The sequence below is a fragment of the Ambystoma mexicanum genome, chromosome 1p, assembly GCF_040938575.1.
Source record: "Ambystoma mexicanum isolate Mex_15411 chromosome 1p, UKY_AmexF1_1, whole genome shotgun sequence".
Lineage (NCBI taxonomy): Eukaryota > Metazoa > Chordata > Amphibia > Caudata > Ambystomatidae > Ambystoma > Ambystoma mexicanum.
In genome coordinates, this window is record NC_090921.1 from 999,511,542 (window position 1) to 999,533,628 (window position 22,087).

A 22,087-nucleotide genomic window follows, 5' to 3' on the forward strand; every position below is an offset into this window, starting at 1 on the left:
TCCCTAAGGATTGTCGGTAAACTATTGTCAGGAAAGGGGGATAAACATGTTGCTGTAGAAAATGGGGTAATGTGTCCAATTTCCTCTTCCCTGTTCTTGGATGCCTCCTCTTTACCACAGTGTATGTTGCAAATGGGGAGTGGGTAACGGGATAAGCCTCATAGTAGTCCATGAAGACAGCTGGAATGTTGGGCAGGGGGGGTGTTAGAAAAAGGGGTATACCATGTCTCACCTTCGGGTTCCTCCTTCCCAATCTCTTGGGACCAGGTGATCCTCCCTCGCTTGTCCACCCCCAGGTTCTGGATCCAACAGCGATGGCCGTCCCCTGGCCACCTGAACAAAGGATCCCGGGGAGTAGGCAGGGAAAACTCCTCAGGTTAGTCACACTTGGAGGATATCATTTCTTGTGAATGTTTCCCCAGCACGGAGAATCGGTGGGTGTCATGTGTTCTTCTTGCAAAACATATACTATTTTCTATCAGCACAGAGTTGTTTTGAGGACTCGTGCATTCTTTCTCCAAAGTGTCTGTTCAATTTCCCAGACATTTAAGAGATCATTCTTCGTTCTGTTTTGCAACCCCGTTGGAAACACCCTTGCAAAACGTGGAGTTCCATATTGTTGTTAACTTCCATTAGATGGCAATTGTGAAAGTCTTATAAGTCACTGAAATGCTACTTGAAGCCACAGGCCCTTAACTTGCCAGTAAGCGCAAGCAGCATGCAATCACATCTAAGGTGTCTTCAGTGGCCTTCCAACACCATATGTTTATAGACATCATCTGTGTTGCAGCCATGTTCTGTTAGGACTGCACGTAAGTAAACATTACTCGCCATAGTGATTCTTGCACTGTTAGTCCTTCATCCCCGTTCCTCCAGATTATCCATCTCACAATCCCAATTACTGTCCGTGAGTAAGAGAAACTGCTGCAGTCTTTCGGGGGCAGGAGGCAGAGCTTGTGACAGCACATGCCTGCCCAGCTTCCCTTTGAATGTGTTTTACAATGTCTGTGCAAAGAATGCCCCCACTACTAATCTCTTTAGTCTGAAGGAAAGGGGGACATAAGGACCAACATCATAAGAGTGACTACTTTTGGTAACTGGTACTTCTAGGATGCACTGTCGCCAAAGTGAAGAACTGGTATAATAGAAAATGTGTGTTGGCTGATTTCATAGGGTGATGTTTCTAGCGTGAAGTTGTCGGTTAATGGGTAGAACTCAGACAGCGTAAAGATTTTGTTTCAGTCAAAGGTCGCATTGTATGTTTTTAGCCATTCCACCTTTGGCAACATGAATTCATTGGTGCCAAAACCAAGGTCTGCTGCATTTGAACGTCATCACTCCATCATTTTCATAGTAGATCACTTAAGGTATTCATAACAGCCATCTCTGTGAATAGAATTGATAGCACTAACCTCCTGACTGGGACTGCTGCCCAGAAGAAAGGTGAGCCCAGCATTCGTGAACCTGCCACAGAGATGAAGAACTCATCAAATCAGTATGGAAGCAAAGCAAAACGCAACACCTGAGGGACCACCAAGGGGGCAAGATGGAAGGGGGGGTTTAAAAACAGTGACCTAATTGTGCTGAGCCCTCTCTGCGTGAATTTCTAAACCTATAATTTGTCCTGTCATTTTGGACATCTACTTCCATAGTGCTCCCAAATCCATGTGGTGTGTGCGTCCTGCGCTGGAAATGTTTTAAATTCAAAGAAAGTGGAAGTGGTGTAGAAAATGGTCTGCGGTATTCGAGGAATCGAGTATTTCTTTCATTTGCTTGGCTTGGAGGCAAAGCTTTTGGGCAGGAGCCCTGTGTCAACACTATAAACCACCAGTTTGTGGGTGTCACTTACACTAATTATGCGGATGACACCCAGATACTCATCCCTATCACTGGTGACTACGTGACCGACTCGAAAGTCCTCAACAATGTCTATACAGTCATTCAGGCCTGGATGGCGCTTCATGGACTTTGCTTAAATAATGAAAAGACTGAGTTACTCGTTCTAGGCTCCCACCTCATACTCAATAAATTGGACTCTGCCTTCAAATCATTTGTTATTGACGGTAATACCATCAAGGTATCTAATGACACAAAAACTCTGGGTATCTATCTTGATTCCACCTTATCCTTTACGAGACAAACCAATGCCTTGGTCTCGGCATCAGCTTATACATGCAAACTTATCACAGCATGCAGACTTTCCTCACTGCTACTAACTGCATTATCCTTGCCAGAACCCTCATTATGGCTAAAATGGATTACTGTAATGCCCTCTATTTAGGGACTAGTCAAAGGATCATTAACAAGCTACAGGTAACCCAGAATAATGCCATCAGGGCGGCTCTCAATATTCATAGGAAACTACACATCTCTGACACCAGACTTAGTCTGCACTGGCTCCCTGTTGCTCTCAGAATATCACTCAAAACCCTTGCACTTACTCATAAGTGCCAGGCCAACCTTGCCCCTGAATATTTAGCCAACCACTTTACCCCCCACACATCTACCCGCCCTTTGAGATCTGCCCAAGCCCATTCATTGTCCATGCCCAGATTTAAGCGGCAAAAAGCAGGGTGGTCTAGCTTCCCTGCCCTTGCAGCCAAATTATGGAACACACTCCCCAACCCACTCAGAGCTGAACCGTCTTACCATTCATTCAAGAGCAAAGTCAAATTATGGCTCTTTGAGCAGGATCTAGCTGCCACTTGTACATAAGAACCAATGGTTAGTTGGCTTTGGGCCCAAATCTGATCGCTCTAAACTTGACCCAAACCCGTAACTTGTATCTTTTGTAAATTTGCTGCAATACCTATCGTATTCCTATGAAAATCTTCTGTACACTCTATATACCTTCTCTGTAATCTCCTTCCTACTGTTTCTTATCTTTCCTCTGTCACTGTATTTGAGCCGCACTTAGTGCCTTATTGTACTCTGTTTTTACTATGCTTATTCTACCATGTTAATGCCTATTTTATCTGTAACTTCTGTACCTCTCATGAATGTCTATTTTATCTACAACTTATGTACCTTTCAAGAAATGCGCCCAGAGGCCTTTGGGCCAGGTGCGCAATACAAATAAACTAAATACAAATACCAGTCCGGGTGCGGAGGGGGCGCAGAAGTGGTGTAGAAAGTGGTCCGCGGTGGTGGAGGAATCAAGTATTTCTTTTTATTTTCTTGGCTTGGAGTCAGAGCTTTTGGGCAGGACCCCTGTGTCAACACTTTAAACCACCAGTCGGGGCGCGTAAGTGGTTTAGAAAGTGGTCTGTGGTGGTCCACGGGGGGCGCAGTAAGCAGCTGTGAGCAGGAGACCAAGGCAGTGAGTGACTATTAAAACATTAATGCAAAAATATAATAAGGACTTTAAAGCGTAGGTCTGGGACCAAGCGCAGACGCTTGTACAAACTCTATAATCACCAGCCATTTAACACAAACTCCCTGTTGAGTACATCTAACACTGCAAAGTTTCCCCTGACGGAAGCCCAACACAAACACCACAACAACCTATAATCCATAGTCTTGTGAGGGAAACTAGAGCTCTGAGAACTGAGGTAGAGAGCAGAGTAAGGAGAGCTCTCAGAAGAGCCTAGCAGTTCACGTCCACGTTATAAACCCAGTAATTTTCCGGAGAAAGCAGCAGCAAGTAGTGGAAATAACGACGCGACTGGGCCTTAGAAGCCAGTCAAATATGCCGCGGAATGGCTCCTTTACTTGGGGCCACAATTTGACTGTATTTAAGAGGAGGGCCCACAAGAGGAAAGAAACAATAGTTGCCTCTCTGAAGAGGATGTGGCAGCAGAAATTGAACAGAGTCTACGAGAAACCAATAATCTGGACAAAGAAATTACAAATGAAAGGCTGACAGGTCGAACCCAGAGGAGGAAAGCCATGGGAGTAGCTCAGGGCTCATTGGCTTCCCCGGTCATAGCCTGGAAAATTAGACTTTTACCCTAATCAGTTTGCAAGTGCGGAACACAGACCGGTTGCTCGGGTGAGAGAAACAGTGCATACTGACCACTCCCATATACAGGACATCCGCATGATAGCATTCATGGATAATAATGGATCCAGTGAAAATAAAGATGTGATCCGCATTAACGGAAGTGGTGACAGCCTGATGCGCCAAACATGTGATGCATCATTGAGGGGTTTCCCCACAGAATTGACAGACTACATTGAAAGAGAGGAGGAAAGGGTGGAGGAAGCGGGTACACAAGGGTTATTGCACCACACTCTGCGTGAAGGTGATGAGTATATAAGGTTAACATCTCCATCTATTTTGGCACTGAACTCAGTCCTAAGCTTGTTTGTCAAGCTATATGACAACATATGGATGGAAGTCACCCTAACCCTGAGTGAAATGAAGTTGAACCTGGTCATTCTATCAGATATAGTACAGGCGAGAGGCCAACAGGAGAGTGATGGTAAATGCCGCAATATGGATGAACCACGGTTGGGAGGAGTAGCGGCTAGGTGTAGAATTGAATCAAAAGGACAATATTCACACGAAGTTCAGGATAGCCAGTCGGTGGTTATATGAGTTATTCCAGCAGACACAGACACTCAGGAAATATGGTCAGGCCCGGACAGTGAAGTGCAACCAGAGACTAGAGAAGTGAATGTCTGCCCGGGACCTGAACCGAGCAGTAAGATGAACGAAAGCCGAAGACCCAATTGCAAACCTTGAAAAAGAACCCCCTTCTCATAGGGGAAACGGAATGGGAGAGCATGTTAAGATAGCGAAGGGCAAGGGTAAGAAAGGCTCATTTGCTTCCTCCTGGAAATTCCTGAGGAATCTAACGAATCGAAGCCCGCAATCGCCCCAACAGAGCAAAAAGAAGAATGTAACTAAAGTATTGCGGAAGAGTCAAGACGAGAAGGAGCAAAGGAACGCGCCTAAAGATGCACGAGTGCTGGACATTAATCAAGAAGGAGAAGAAATTGAGGAGTGTCTCCAGGCATCAACATCTACAAAGGGTGGGGGGGGGCACATAGATTGAAACCACTAAAAGTCCATTGGATGCGGCTACACAAACCACGGACAAGTGGGTTCCTGCCAAAGAGCAAACTGTGTGGGAAACCAGAGGTGTCCAAAAAGCAAACTATAGTGGTGGTTTCTGTAATGGAGAAGGGATTGGGATGTAGGTCGCCAAAGAGTGTGTGGTGAAAGAGTGGTGCCAGGAGTGGGACAAGACCATTAATTTAAGAACTAAAGGTCTCTTTGAAAAACATTATCAACCCCCTAGCAAAACCCCCATGAGGACGGCTGCAAAAGTGTTGCAGCTCCCAGGGGAACAACACTTCTCCAGAAACAGTGAGTAGACCACTCTGAGATTCGTATTAAAAGCGATTATTAGGGGAGGGGGGACGCCCCTTCAGTATACTAAAGAATGCCTGGAACTGCAACAAGGGGGTGAAGGGGACCGTACTGAGGGGGCGAGGGAGGGAGACACCGTATACAAATCAGCACACAACAGCGGCACAAGGCAAAGAGGAACATAAACTTTTACTAGGAGGGGAAAGGCCAGTATGCCTGAACCGAATAAACGTGTTAGCAATCTTCAATGAGGTGGCAAGGTTGTTGGCAATGTCCTCGAGGGACATTGATAGGGTGTCATTCCCAGACAGGTCAAACAATTGTGCATGCATGTTACACTTCGAATCCCGCCTGGTAAGAGACCTGGTATTGTCTGAAGGAGGAGACCTGGCCACTATAGGGTTTCGAGTTGAGGGAGTGGCGACCGGGGTGGAAAAGAAGGGGTCAGGGGAGCCAGGATACCTACGTGTAATAGTTAAGTCCAGGGAGGGGGAGGTCAGAGAAGTAAACAATGGGAGCAGAGAGGAAAGGGAGCTGGCAAAGCACTGGTCAGAAGTAACATCTGTCCTACATGGAAAGTGGTGCTTTGGAGGAAGAGGCAAAGGTTGGCATACATAGCAAAATGAGTGACCTGTGCTTAACTTCTTGGAATTCCAGAGGTAATGCCCACTCATTTAATAACCAGAGCGCATTAGACCAATTGAGACGGTGTAGTTGTATTCTGTTACAGGAAACCTGGCTCACAACCTCACTGACAGTGGATGGTTACAAGTTCTTGGGGGGCGCAACATGGGGGCAGGGGGGGCGTCTGCTACTGGCAATTAAATCAGGACAGGGTTTGACAGCAAAAGAAGTGCCCAATGTGCCATTTGGATTGATGGGTGGGGAAGTGACAGTGAAATCCCTATGTTAATACTTAATGTATATTGCCTGATGGGAATCTTGGTATTGCATACTTTCTTGAAGACACTGACTGGGGTAATCACAGACTGGGAGAACTCAAACTATAGAGGGGACTTAAATACTTATAGCCAATTGATAGAGCCAGACGATGAAGAATGGGAAACAACTCCGGACATGATACCTAGCGACCACAAAAGTCAGGCAGGAAGGGAATGGTTGGTTGCACTGGATGCTGTGGGCTTCAGCAAATTAAATGGGAACGTACAAGGAGATTGGGGGCAAGGCATACCTGGCACAGGGGTGCAAGTGAATCAACGCTTCATTACGTCTTTGTGAACCCAGAACTGTTCCTCTTTTGTGAAGGGATGGAAATATGCGATAATACATGGAGTGATCATTTTATGCTGAGGGTAAGTTCAACACGTCTGCATGTATGATTGAGGAAAGTGCATGTGTAAATGTTGTCCCAAATGTGGCGGGAAATGGGTTACGGTGGACGCCTTCCTTGTTGTCTAAATCAAATCACAACATAACAACTCTGATCAAGGAGACCTCGTATGATTGGAAACTGAAGGTGTTCAATGGCAATAACTTTGATCAAACTATTTAAGACTTGCTAGCGAAAACCCTGGGAAGGGTAGGAAAAGGTGGGGGTGGCAAGAACGAAAAAGACCCATTAACACCAATAGAACGAGGAGGTAGCGCGAAAAAGACAGAAATGAGACATAAATTACGAGAAACAATCAAACAATACAGGTGCCTGGAAGGTTGACAGAGGAGAAAGCAGTGAAATAAGCATATAAATGTTTCTGCAAGAGTAATAGGGTGAACTTGCTACAAAGGGATGCAAAACTGATGCTGGGTATTTTGATTGGGAAGGATTTGAGGGCTTTCTGGGAAGTATAGTTTTACAAAGGTAGCGGGCGCCCCTCTCTCGCAAGAACAGACATGATAACCTGTTCAGTGGTTATTAACCACTTGAGAGTTCGCAGCCACTGCTTTTACTCACTGTGCCTTTCACAGATGGGTAATATCCATTTGCATATCAGTCTTTGTCCTGCCCAGGGGCAGTCCAGCACCGAAATACAATGGCAATTCCAATCTGAACGAGAGTACCACCAGCAACCCCATACACGTGTTTCACCCTTGTTGGGGATCATCAGTGAGGTGAAGCTGATGCCTCTCTAAGCACAGTGAGAGGGAGACCACGTCTGGTTGCCCCCAGGAGACCTAGGGTTACCAATCCCAGGTTCCTTAAAAAATAGTTTTACAAAGGTAGCGGGCGCCCCTCTCTCGCAAGAACAGACATGATAACCTGTTCAGTGGTTATTAACCACTTGAGAGTTCGCAGCCACTGCTTTTACTCACTGTGCCTTTCACAGATGGGTAATATCCATTTGCATATCAGTCTTTGTCCTGCCCAGGGGCAGTCCAGCACCGAAATACAATGGCAATTCCAATCTGAACTTTCTGGGAAGTAGTTGATGTAAAAGACGGTGCCAATAGAGCTGCCCTATTGAATCTGGTGGCTGAGGAAACCTGGTGGGAGTACTTTGGTATTTTATATACGCAGATGGGGGTCAAGGAGGAGGCTGAGGAGGGGGAAATGAGGGGGTACAGTTTGAAAAGGTAACCACACTTGAACACAAAGAGATAAAAGACCTGATTCTGAAGAGCAAACCATCAAGGCCCCCCCCCCATCCGAATGGATTAACAAACATGATATTGAAATCTAATGCAGAACATTGGGCTGTCTTGTTGACTTCCTTTTTTAAGGATGTGGTAGAGACAAGGCTTGTTCCGGAATCTTGGAAAACAGGACTAGTGGTGCCTATATTTAAAAAAGGTGACCACGAAAATCCTAGGAACTGCAGGCCGATTACACTACTGGACCTAGAAAGCAAGATTTTCACGACGCATATATTGAAACATCTAGATGATTGGGCATGAATAGTGGGAAGGCCTTCTAAACTTCAAACAGGCTTCGTAAAAGGCTGTTCAACAAGCCTGAATGGGCTAGTGGTGAGGGAAGTCCAGGAGGGGGGATGGTCAGGAAAAATGGGCTGCCCGTTTGAGCTCAGTGGATCTCTCGGCGGCCATTGCCCTTGTGGATCGTAGCAAGCTCTGGAGAAAGTTAAACGGATGGGGCTTGCCGGGGGGGTCTCCTGAATCTTGTATTGCAACTCCATGAGAACTTCGGGATAAAAGTCAGACTGAACCAGGAGGGACACCTTCCCAGAACGATAAAACCAGAAGCTGGTTTGAGGCAGGGGTGTGTTCTAGCCCCCTAGTTATATAACATGTATGTGTCAGACGTAGGTGAGTTCATGGTAGGTAGAGGATGGGTATCCCTGTGTGTGGGTGAATAAAAAATACCCCACGTAATATATGCCAACGATTTCTTGTTTTTTGATAAGACCATGATCGTCCTCCAGTGCCTAATGGGAGCTTTCGAGGAGTATGCCCGCGAGAATGGGCTGCTGATAAAACCAGAAAAAACAAACATTTACACTTCTCAAATAAGAGAAGGGCAAGCGCATGCAAGTGGAGAATAGGAAAATCATTAATCCAAAGTACTTAGAGCGTCACGTACCTGGGCTTTCCAATAGGTGCGAATAAAAGCAATGGAAATCTGCCCCTTGTTCTAAAACAAAAGGCTGCAGCTCTCTTAATCCAATTACGAAGCTCGGACAGTAAGTTTAGGCGATTTTCTATAAAAAACAGCGATTATGTACTATGAAGGTAAGATAGTACCTAAACGAACCTATGGCCTTAAACTATGGCGGACTGAATCTTTTATGCAATTGGACAAGATGGAAGCAATGCTTTGGAGAAATATTTGAAGGTCCCAAATTGATTGTGTACCACTGACTGCAATTCGTTTTGAGCTGGGTCTTCTGTACCTAAAAGTAAGAGTACAGTGGAAAATATTAACCCTGCTCTTTAAGGTGCTAACTGGACCTGAAGGATCCCTTTATAGGGATCTCAATGAGTGCATAGAATGGTTGGTTCTGTCGAATAACACTACAAGTTTACTGGGGAAACTATTTGAATATAGAAACATTTTATTATAGGTAGACAGCCTTGATATAGAGACGCTGAAAACAAATCCCACGAAAGTTAAAAAAGATTTGTATGATCTCGATTGGGTAACTACACTGGAACGCTTTCATACTTAAAAGTCACTTATACACTTGTCGCAGGAACATAAATCAAGAGGAGAAGTGACGCCATACATGCTTCAGTTTCCAAATAAAACATATAGACAAGTAGTGATGCGTTTCAGATGGAACCTCCTTCCTACTAGGGAGGTGTTGAGTAGAAGGAAACTAGTGGAGGCTTGTGAAACAAGCTGGAGGTTCTGTAAAAAAGAGGAGGGGTGTCAAAATACCAGGCATTTGTTAATGGAATGTGAAGCGCTGATGAGTACAAGAGCAAGATATTTTGTAAAATGGCAGAACACACCATGGGTGTATGTAGAAGAACTTTGGATAAGATGCCATTCCCCACAAACCAAACCCCTATGGGAATTGTGGTAGCAAGTCTTTTCAAAGCTCTGAAGCTTGAGACTCACTAGAGTGAGAATAATATAGAGAATTGCAGAGATGGGGATGGTATGTGAGAGGGCAAGGGGGACCCGCATGAACCAAGATCCTTGACGAAAAGCATTTTGCACTTTTGATATAAAGGACTCTAAAAACATGTTGTCGCTATAACTTATGGTTGGTTTGTTATATATGAAGTGGTGGGAGAAATTAATTGTGTTTTAATATATGAATAATCATGATGAATTGATGTTTTAATGCTTTTTTCTAAAGGTTCACAGCTATGTATGTTTATTTTTTTAATTGTTCTTTTTCTACTGAACCATATACAATTAAAAAGAAATGTATTTGAAAGGTGTCCGGATGTCATGTTTACAATATGTTAAAAGATGTGGTATGCTTAATGGTGTTTCATTTTTTTAGTATTGAATTCATTTAAAAAGACATGCTTTTTCTTGACACAGGGGGTTCCCAATTTGGTGCAGATACTGCTTCCTCTCAGGGACTCTCCAGCCGTGGAATGAGCAGACCGGGAAGTGTGCTGGAGAGTGTCTCCTCCTTGCTTTCCCTTGGACCAGACAATTTTCCTTTTACCATAGAACCCAGCTGCGGTATTGTACCAGCACAGAAGAAGCAGGATTTCCTGATCAAGTTCTCCCCTCTGGAAGTGGGAGAGTTTGAGGGACGGCTTCTCTGCAGGTGAGATCTCCAATGGACCAGCAAGGATATCCTCTTGGGCATTCCTGAAAAGATTTGCAAACTTCTCTTTTAAACATTTTAACCAATCCTCCAGAGATAGCTCTACCTATAAATAATTCTGAACTCTGCTGTGGAAGGTGATGCTTGAACCAACCAATGAAGTTCACTATCATTTGATACCTTGCTCTAAGTATAACGCTAACTCATCCATTGTTTTGTCATTTTGTAACCTTAGATATTTATTATGCCTATTGTATGTGTCATTCTTAGCTTCTGTCAAAATGTTATTGATTCTTTCACCCCAATACCTTGTAAGCATTCTGAAGTAGGAGCAAAGCGGCATCAAGGATGTATATAAACCCCGAACGTAACTAAAACAAATATATTGCTGTTGTTTTCATGAGGCCTAAATCACTTGTAATATGCAGATTACCAAAAGATTTCTTGCCTACATTTTCCTCGGCGAAAACATAATTCGCCTTGTGGGGAAAAAGATGGTGGATTCAGCTGAACAATATGTTCCTGCTTTGTCTGCAAACTGACCTCTTAACTGATGAGTGCAGACATTGGGAGGTATTAACCTTGATGGATTTCAGCAAAGAGAGACCTTAATGCTGATAGACCTGCAAATTGATTCCATGTTACAGTCATCACATCTGAAAGCAGCATCTTGCATCCAAACAAGTGTGGCCACCCTTGACAGCCCTGATGTCTTTTTCTTAGCTTCTAAGTGAGGTTTAATTGCATCTGCTTACATACTTCTAAGCTGTTCTAAGCTGCTGAACCTTTTAGATAGACACCTTTGAAATGGGATGAACTGTGGAAACTCTAGATGTGAGAGACCATGGACATTTGGAGAACATGGCTGCGGGTGGATTGTTGATGTGAAGGGTCATTTGTTCAGAAATAAACTCTGCTTATAATTTCCAGTCTTGTGATTTAAAAATGTTACCAGGTGATGTATTATTTCACAAACTCAGTACTAGAAACGTTGCTGAGTTCTGCGCTCTATGCAGGCGTGGGGATAGATAACTGGATATGTCAGTAGTTGCAATAACTGCTCTTTGACCAAATGTCAGGTATGGGAAATGAAAAGAGCGATCATATTTATTGCATATATTGATCGACTGAATGAATGTAGTGTTTGCGTGGTGGCAAGGGAGAGGTTTGGTGAATTAAAAGTCCTTATTTCCTCACTCATTTCTTATCCAGTAACCCCAAAAATGGATTTTGTTGCAACTTAGCATTTAAAAATACACTGTAGTCCATTCCTGGTTTTTTCTTGTATATGTATATTTGTGTTGAGTTTTTCTGAATTAGAACTTTTAGGAATTGTTGTGAATGAGCAATCTCAAGATTTAAAGGTTCAGCATATCATGAATGCACATGAAACAAATTGAGTCTGAATGTAGTTTATAAGATAGCTGAGGCCTGGGCAATCATGCTTATTATACATTTAGAGAGATGATGAGCCCTAGTGGACCCCACAAATAATATTGATCTCCATTAAGAAAGGAGATCCCTTTACAATGGTCATTGTATGGACTTTTAACATCTATAATCGCTTTAATGACCAGTGCTCTGAAACTCCAAGAACAAACGTCATCACTTATGGCCTAGTCAACAATGTTCAGGCTCACTGATATATTCATTACTATCTAACAAGATACTTTGTCTAACGAGATGCTGAATAGAAGAGAGGAAATATCGAGAAATGTTGCCTAGGTTTAAGGTCTGAAATGCCATGGTGAGACTGGTTTTGTAGTCTTGGCAAATTTATATGGTCACATATATAGTTTCGACTTTCTCTCAAATCAGGTTAGGTTAATTTACCAAAAGGTGTAACTGGTGTAGGTGTGGCACTAACTGCAGCAATGTCTTTAAAGATGGGGAAGAGCTCAGCGACATGTCAAGGACTAATCCATTCTGCTTGTTTTCAAAAAGATGAAGGGAAAAATAGGAATCCAAAAGAGATTGTAGATGGCTGTTGTGACAGAGCAAAGATTAGGGCTATGCAGGGGGCAGGTTCTGTGTCCTATTTTCAATAGAAAATGTATTTTTCCTTGCATGGATACAATTTGCATAAGGGCAAAGCATGGTCCTTTAAAAAATGAAATCTGTGCACGCAACTTAAACTTTAAATAATAGAAACCTGTTTTCATATTGATTTGGGCCCTTTTCACCCCTTAGACATTTTCCCAGTATCTTCCTTCATCTCCACTTGGGATAGACTGTCCCTATTAATTTACTATTTCAAATAATGAACTTGCAGATATTCTGTTCACTCTGACCTGTAAATTATAGATGATGTTGGAATTCTAATCTGTTGATTAAGGTCACTGTACCCTTCCACAGACAACGTAAAGCATTTTTTACTATTCTTTTGGTGTGTCTATAAACCCTGCACCTTAGGCCATATGATCATGCATCGATAAGACTTATCAGCATATGGCACTCATCTATATCATGTCTGGTTTGTTGTAAGACATCAACAAGATTAATTCTGGAGCTCTAAATTCAGGAACTATGTCCTTTTTATTAATGCCGACTATAAAATTCTTGCAAATAATTCATTAGCGCATATTGTAGGAACCTGAGGTTGTCCTCACCTCTTTTCTGTCAGATCCCTCTCAGGTGGCAAGGGAAAGGCCATCACTTTTGGATCCCGACCCTGGGGGTGGATGTGCGAGTGAGGATTATCTGGGTGGAGGGAACCTGGGGAATGTGCAGAGGAACTACTTAGTTGAGACACAGTATCCCCCTTTCCTTTTCATAATGAGCCCTCTATCCCTAAAGCCTTTGTGGGATATTGTCAACCCTTTCCCTTCTCCTCCTTTCAATGTGTTCTGCAACATTGCAGTACTGGGACGAGGAAGAGGCCAACTAGGTGGACACATCCTCATTTCATGGACACACACACTTATATCAGAGTCCAAGAGGTGACAAGGCTTCCTTTATTAAATCAGACAATTTCAAATACCCTTCTTCTACTGAGACAAGGAAGAGGAATATGGAGGCATACCAGAGGAACAACCAGGCATGTCTGCATAATGGAGTCCTCCGGAGTCCTCCAGAGTCAGGCACGGGAACTCATTGACCCACACCTGGGGTCACTTAACACACCTCAACAATATTAAAATCCCCCCCCCCCGTTCTGAAGGGGGAGGAACGGACTGGAGGAAAGGAAGCTGGAGACCCAGGAGGCTGGAGTAGTGCTGCGCAGGCAAAAGGAACGCTGTAGCCGTGGTCGGCTGTGCGAGGGTCCATGGGTCCTGTTATCCGCCGAAGGGGGTCTGGCAGGAAAAACCGTGGAGCTCCCTGTGACCAAAGCCGCCACTGAGAAAAGTCAGTAAAGCAGGCAGTATGCACGGTACAGACAGAAAGAGGAAGGCAGTGTCGGAAGAAGCCCGGGAAGCAGCAGAAGCCTGGAGAAGCTTGTTGCGAAGGACGCCAGATGGAAGAACGCTGCCATGCGTGATTGGTGAGTGTAGAGCGAATATACGCTCTGACTGGGGTGCTCCGGTAACGCTTAGCAAAGTCCTTTGCTCCTGTCGAGTGCAAGGCAACGTGATTTTAAAGTACTGTTGAATGCTGGAACAAATACTATTGAAATATTTAATGAAGTGCAACCGATTGAAGGCACTTATGAATATCGAACAGAGTAAAAATGACTGGAAAGCCCTTGTGAATACTGCACAGAGTTAAAAAGTATTGAAAGCAATTGTGAATATACCGCACAGAGTAAAAAGGCATTGAAAACACTTGTGAAGGCCGCACAAAGTCAGTTCAATGCTCATGAATTAAATGAAAGCAAAGTAGTGAATGAAACAAGAGTTAAGGACTACAGTTTGTGAAACAAGTAAAGGCAAAGGCAAGAGAGTACAAAGGAGGTACGAGGGTGGAAACTTAAGTGGTCCAGAGTCCAGAGTGGCCCAAGCATGGCAAACCCGAGAGAGACTTGTGTTGGCAAGAGCCAGAGAAATAAAACCCAGAATAATAAAGTGCATTGTGGCTAAAGCAGCCACAGGACAGTGTCTGGAGCATGTGACACTTGGGAATCAACTAAGTATCACTGTCAGATGGAACCAGAAGCTGGAAGACAGGGTGTCTGTTGCGTGTCCCGTAATGGGTGGACCGTGTGATCCGACAACTGCGCCTAGACCGAGTGCCCTCTATGGAACAAGCCTATTAAAGCATATTTGAAGTCAAGCTCATGTGTTGCTACATCTTGGTTTGAGAAACTGAAATTAAAAAACAGAACTGTGTTGATTTTGAAAGCTGGAAGTTAACTCTTGGGGAAAGGAAACCCAGACTTGGAAGGCATCCTAATGAACTGTTATTTTTGAAGCAAGAAGGTTTGAACTCTTAGGGAAGGGCATCCCAATACTTTGAGAACTATTTTGAACGTGGGCAAGGCGAAGCTGATCCTAAGCCAAGAGCTGGAAGAAGCTATGAACTTTCTTTTGAATCGTATTCTTTTGAGACCTTCATCCCTAGACATTGTATACAGTTAGTTGTGAGGGCAAGTATAGATTTTGGACACAGACTGAGGCTTAAATTGGACATCCTGACACTATCCTTAGTTTTCTTTAGGTAGGGAAATCCCACCTTAGCATAGGGCAAGTTAGGCCTTGCTCCATCCTACCTTTTAAATAAAACCTTTAGTATAAACTTTGAATCTGTTGTCTGTTGTCTGTGTCTTGCTTCATGATGCCTTCACAATACCCAGAACTGTACTACTCGCAGTCTGTCAAGCTGCACTGCACCAAAAGCAAAAGAGATTCTAGTTTTGTATAGTATGCACTTAATGTTGCCCTGATACAAAGTGTAAAAGTTGCTGCCTAAACTATTTTTCTAACAATATGTGATACCCTTATCCCCTTCGGCCATGCCTTAAGTGGGGGTCCACGACCTATGTTTATTTTGCAGGGCCACTATCGTTCATGAGCCCATTATGGCTACCCACTGGTGTGTTTTAAAAACAATTCCTGACGAGATTTAAATAGGCAGATGCAGGCTGGCTAGCATGATCAACACAGTGCAACATATTCTGGCTGGTGTGGCATGAAGCTCTGTAAACGTCTGCCACTGTGTTACATTTGCTGGCACAGTTTAGGATGTCAAAAGAGCCTTGCAACCCCTTTTGTAATACTAAGTTTACTGTGATATACCGCTTTCCCTCCTCCCTAACTGGTTGTGTAATGGCATGCAGCTAAGGTAGACCCTGAAAATGCAGTCTCAAACATATTCTGTCTCTTTAAGAGCTAACAAATGTTTATTGTCACAGAGCATTGCTCCATGCCCTAGCGCTCCCTCCATTTACATACGTCTCCAACTGTCACAACATGTTAGTCCCCCACCCCTTAGACAGGTCAGGAAAATGAAACTGGGCTTTGGCCTCAACTTTTCCCCCTAGTTTCCCTTTCAGGGGAGGGTTTTTCCTTACGTTTCCATTTTGGAGTCAGTATTGCCAAATGATTCTGTTCACATGTCTCTTTGTTGCATGTCGTTTACAAGCAGGTTCATGCAATAAATTAGTGCAAATACTTCTGGTTGACTTACCTGCAACAAGCCTGTTCCCCACTCTACAAACTTTCCAACCGGTAATTACATAGTAACCACAGTGCTATCCTGGCACAGAAAACCTAACATCTCATCTACATTTGATGTCCCAGATAAATCCAGTGTACCAAGCAATGCTACATTCCATTGCATGTCACTGAACATGGGTAATGAGCATTTATTACTGGGACTGGCACTGCAACCAGCATTGCCTTTTCGGTGATGGTATGAGGGTGGCCATGTCTATTTCAAGACTCTCAATTACACAGGGCCTCATCCTGGCCTAACACAAGCAAATAATTAGAGAATGGAAAGCACCTACTACCAAAATTTGCCTGATAACTTACGTAGTCCTCATAATGCTACACGGGTCTGCCGAGGGGTACCTCTGCTCGTACTAGCATATCTTTCATCACATTGAGTACTGGTGTTGATCAGGTAACTCTCAACCAAATCTATGAGTGTTGAATCCACAAGATAACCACCTTTGGGGCCAGAGCTTACCTCCCTCCAGGTTCTGCATACAACACCTTTGATACCAGTGATTATGTAACTCATATCACGGATAACAATGAGCCAAAGATAAGAAAAATCTTCTTCTTTTCGTCATTCTTTACATAAAAAAATCACAAAAGAGAAGAGTGGTGGACAAAAGAACATTGATCTTATTTAAGACAAAATATTTCTTGCTTGGAATGAGAGAGTGGATTAGGATCATCAGCATTGGTGGAAGATTTGGTTCCTGTATGTTATGTTCCATCCAGTTTAATGGTACTTACAGGTGACTACATCACTGTCCCTCTGAATCATTTGGTACTCAAGTGAGATAAACTGTTAAAGCACATCTTTTGTTTACTACTTAAGATCTGAGATTCCTTTCCCCACTTCTTGTTCTTATTTCGTTGTGATGCCTCCACATTAGCAATTGCTTTTGACTAATAAGAATGTTCCACGGTTTGTGTTTTTTTTCTGAACTGTTTATTACACTTGGAATACACTGTCAATATTGCCACATATTGAGACGAGAAGCATGACCAAATCAAAATACATTCATGTTAGGCACACACATAAAGACATGAATCATAGCAGTTAGAGGAGCTAGCAGTTCACATCAGGGTGATGAGTTATTCCCAGCCATGTACGCCCAGAAGTCAGCCCAAATGTCCTTAGGTTTGTTGGTGCTTGCCAGTAAAGCAATGTACAGTTCCTCTGTTTCATTTGCCCAAACTACATCCCGCAGCCATGACTCTTTTGTGGGAGGTTGTTTGTGTCCATCTCATAAGAATGGCCCTCTTGGCTAGCAGTAAACCCAGATTTAGGAATCTGCGCTGAATTACAACCTTTCGGTCAGTGTTGCCAAGTATGCAGTCACATGTCGACAGGTCCAACTGCCTTCCAAGTATTTCAGACAGGGTAGCTTTAACTGCGTTCCAGTACACACAGTCTTGGGCAGGACCAGAGCATATATAACAGGTGAGCATTGTTAACCCCACATCTGGGGCATACATTGACCTGATCAGTCCGCAACAGATTTAGCCTCGCTGGGGAGTAGTATAGCCTGTACGAAATCTTATGAGCCTACACTTTGAATTCAGGGACACCACTTTTGATAATGAGCAGTGTGCTCTCCACTGTGTGTCTCAGTAAATCTCACCTGAAGGTCCTCAACCCATTTAGAGCTTATAGTTCTTACATTACAAACATTCATAGATTGTGGTAGTTTAAATAATGCAGAGATACTTTTCTTAATAGTGGATCTTTGTAACATGACTGACAAGCATGGATGCGTGGGGGGGGGCTTCTCCGGGAATGTGTGACAATGTGCCTTAGCCGCGGCGCGCATATGCATATAATACAATGCTTGCAAGGGTCTCCCTTCCATAACTGTTCTCAACACATCCCATTCCACAAACCGGCCCTCTGTATAAAAATTGCCTGTCGTGTGGATTCCCACTGCACTCCAAGTTTTAACTATACCGCTTTCTTCAGTCGGGGGAAGCATTGGGATCCCCCACAGGGGAATCTGCCTGTCATGCAATAGTGCCTGATCCCCCAAGTCGCTCCAACAAGGTTCTGCTGATGGCTTGCCTGATACGAACCACCAACCAATAAAGAGGTGAAGGAAGTGGGATGTGCACATACCTTTTCCAAGCGTAAGTGTGGTAGAGTGAGATGCATAATGTATCTGCACCACCATGTAGTATAATTTAGAGTCTGGTGCATTGAACCCTCCTTCCTCATAGGGTCTGGTCATATGCAACCATTTCAAATGCGCTGCCCCACCCGCCCATATGAAGGAGGTACATTCTGCCTTAATGTCTCAGAACAGTGCACGACCTGGCCAGTGTGGAATATTGTGGAACATGTATAGCAGTTTGGGTAATATCATCATTTTGATTAGGGACAGCCTCCCTGCCATCGACATTGGTATCTTCCCCCACTTTTGTAGTCTATTCTGTAACACCCCCATATAGGAACCGTAGTTCAGTTCCCGGTCGAGGCCAGTAGTGTGTGTTACCACTATCCCTAGATAGGGAACCGAATGTGCAGCCCATTTTAACCCCATTGTGGGAGAGAGATCTTTTGTCCCGTCGTCAAGGGGAATATTTTGGATTTGCTGCTATTCAAATGTAGCCCCGAGTGCGCCCCAAAGCCCACCACTGTGTCAAGTACTCCAGCCTGATGAGCCTCACGGTCCCTTATGTACAATAATATATCATCAGCATACAGTGATATGACTTCCGGCTTCCCCCTTATCATCATGCCGGCCCGATATGTTCTGCTCGTATTTTATCTGCCAGCGGCTCTTTCACCAATGCAAATAATAATGGGGACAATGGGCCTCCCTGCCTGGTGGCCCCTCGTAGCTGCAGTGGCAGGGAGTCACAACCGTTTGTGCGCACACAAGCATTTGGGCTTGTATAGAGCAGCTTCACCCAGGATAATGGATCTGGTCCAAAGCCCAGGTACGCCATTTCACCAAAATGCCAGGGGTAGAGGAAGTGACATCACACCACTCTTGACCCCCTGATGACATCACAGGAAGTGATGTAATTTGACCCCACCCCAAGTGACATCACAGGAAGTGATGGCAAATGACCTTCAGATTTTTTAGATGCATCTAGCACCCGTGTTTCCAGGTGCTCTCATTTCAGCCAGATATAAGAACTGAGGCATCTAGGGAGGCATGATTTGTCCACTAGTACACATTTGGGGAATGCCATTTTCCAGATTCGACGTGGGGTCTATATGTAAAACATACATAATACAGTATTTCTAACTGGGTAACCGAAATCTGTAACGCAGGCTACAGCTAGTGCATGAAAGATCTATAGATCAATGGACACGGAAGTACGTGTTATCTGTGACCTTGCTGTGTTAAACAAGCCAAAAAAGCACGGACCTGACGAGGCATGCGCTGCTGTTTAACCAGGAGAAAAATGCTGCATGAGCAAGGCCTGAAAATTAAATCATTGAGCAGGATTTAGTATCATAAAAATTCCCTGGTTATAAATGTGTATATGATTCAGCTATCACTGTGATAGGAGAAACCTATTAGACTGGTCTGCGTACACAGAGGGGAGTGCACCTGATAATGTATTTTGGCGGATGTATAATACATGGGAAAGGTTCTTTCAATATACCCAAGACCACCCTATGGTTTTTATTATCTAAGCGTAATACTGGGTGCCAGAGGACTTAACAAAAAACCCCAACATTTAATGTAATATCATTGCTGCCCACATAAATTCATAGCACCACACAGTTATTTAAAATAGAAAACCCCCCACGAGTTGCTTCTCACATGGGGACTCACTGGCAGACTTCAAGGCGCGCACTGCATACTACCCCTTTGTCAAACCCAGTGGTGCACAATAGCATAGCATAGCACAACATATGGCAGCTCCATGCAAGCCATTCTGTGGGCCCCCCCACCCCCAAGCTCCTTAACGAAGCACAGGGCACATCACACCCCAGGCTGGTCCGGACCACCACGTGTGACAATGTCCATGATGATTATGCCGCTGCAGGGGCATGCACTACTGCAAGTGAAAGAAGTAAATATGTTTTTCAATCAAAGCATACATCTCTAACGTAACTAGAGAAGGGGGCGGTGCCTGGTCCACAAATATACCAGCCACCAGTGGTGGCTGATGAGTTGGTTTTTTGGAGGGTGTAAATATTTGCCACAAGTAGGTGATTGCGACTGAGCATAGCGAGGGAGCCTGAACTAATGAAAATGGGTTGGGGAGGGTGTGGGGGGGAGGGGTGATTCTTCTCCCTCCCCAGAGTAAGTGTTTTGAATAATGGGTTAAAATGGTGCATTACACAGCACACTTTCTGGGAAAATTTAGGAAAAAGGCCAAAAGTCGATTTTGTAGGATGTAGGGTAAATCATGAAAAAAAGTACAATAAATGCAAGTCACCAAAAGTGCACAGGAAATTTCGACATGCATTATCATGCCGGTCCCTGCAATATATAACCGTATGCAGTCTTTGGCAGTCCCTCCTTGCTGCAGTATCCAGTGTGCATTATGTTGCCTGTTTCCAGCATTTTGTTGGAGGACCCACCAAATACCATGTTCGGCCGCAGAGTCGACTGCTGAGTCGAGTGCAGTCTATGGCTGCGGTGGCTCGAACAGTCATAGAAGAAGGTCGCCTCCTACGAAGCTCACGATTACGACTCCTGAACATGAGCTCCAAGAAGAAGGTAAACGGCGGCCCTCGGCCTGATGTATCAACAGCTCCAGGTAAAACAGGCCACCCAATTCAACCATCCACCCCAGTTGTCCCAACTCCTCATGTCCCCCCTCTCCGTCCGCTGCAGCTCCCAGAAGAGAGGGCTGTGCAGGTCCAGGTCTTTCCCCCGCAATTAACGTCTGAAGCTAAAACAGACGTAATCCCCGCATTGCCAGGATTGCCCGAGTTGCTTGAGTCCCCCAGCCTGAAAGTACATGGCTATCCAGCTGGGGAGGGAGCGGAACCAAGTCCAACAACGGAAACTTCTCATTTCCTAATGGAATCTCAGAGAAATGAGAACAATGTGGCCTCACAGCTAACGAGAGAAAGTAATGTGGAGGGGTGCACTCAGGAAGAAACTGGACGTACAAAAACTAAGGATCTTTGGGCACAGATCCCAGGGGAATTGATCAAGGCGGGGCAACCACTCAACCAACTATTGACATTGTTATCTTCCGACAATCAGGAAGCAGAGGCGGAAGCGGAGGGCGAGGAGAATGTGTGGGTGTTGGGGTGTTGGTGTGTTTGGTGTATGTATGTGTTTTGGTTTAGGGGATGGAAGGTTTGGGGGCTGGGACTGAAATCCTGTGGGGGAGGGGGTTGGGGCTGAAAGCCCAGGGGAGATGGCGAGGGAAGAACAATGGGGGTCTCTTGGGGGATGGGGGGTGAAAACCCTGAATATTTTTTAAAAGGGAAAACCGTATTTTAAAGGTCTCAAGAGAAAAAGACCTTTACAATGACGGTTTTCCAATCAAAAGAAAATCGGTCAAAGTAAATTAGGCTCTTTCTCTTGCGACCTTAAAAAATGGCCATTTCACATGGAACCCTTTAATATCAGAAGCAGATTCCGTATGCCATGTGTCACTCAAACTACTGATAGAGGGCTGGCAATTCCTTTTTTTCTCAGATTTACAAGTTCTACAATTTTTCTGAGGAGCAAGCATGTGCGGATTTGCCAGTTCCTGAAACAAATGCCACAATCAGACCTTTCTTCTCCTAGAGTTGATAATGGTAAGGGGCCTCCAAATAGTGACTAGGAAGGTATGCTTCATGTCCATCTTTGGAGCTATTTGAATATCTTATGGCTATATATATATATATATATATATATATATATATATATATATGTGCACAAAAAATTCTGAGAGCCTCTCTACCGAGAACGAACACGGCCAAATAACCTGTTCTATGGGAAGGTGATCACTCGGGAGGGTCTACAACCATGTTTTAGCTCACTGTACCTTTCACAGAGGAGAAATATCCATTTGCATATCAGTCTTTGTCCCACTCACAAGGGCAGTCCAGGATAGAAATGCTAGGC

General features: G+C 44.2%; 1 protein-coding gene across 1 annotated transcript in view; it reads left to right on the forward strand.

Moving 5' to 3' along the window:
- Positions 1–22,087, forward strand: part of HYDIN (HYDIN axonemal central pair apparatus protein) — a 3,273,799-nt gene that overhangs the window by 2,792,834 nt on the left and 458,878 nt on the right. Inside the window, exon 69 of the mRNA XM_069654775.1 lies at positions 10,230–10,464. Coding sequence (XP_069510876.1) covers positions 10,230–10,464 — 235 coding nt within the window. The remainder of the gene's footprint in view (positions 1–10,229; positions 10,465–22,087) is intronic.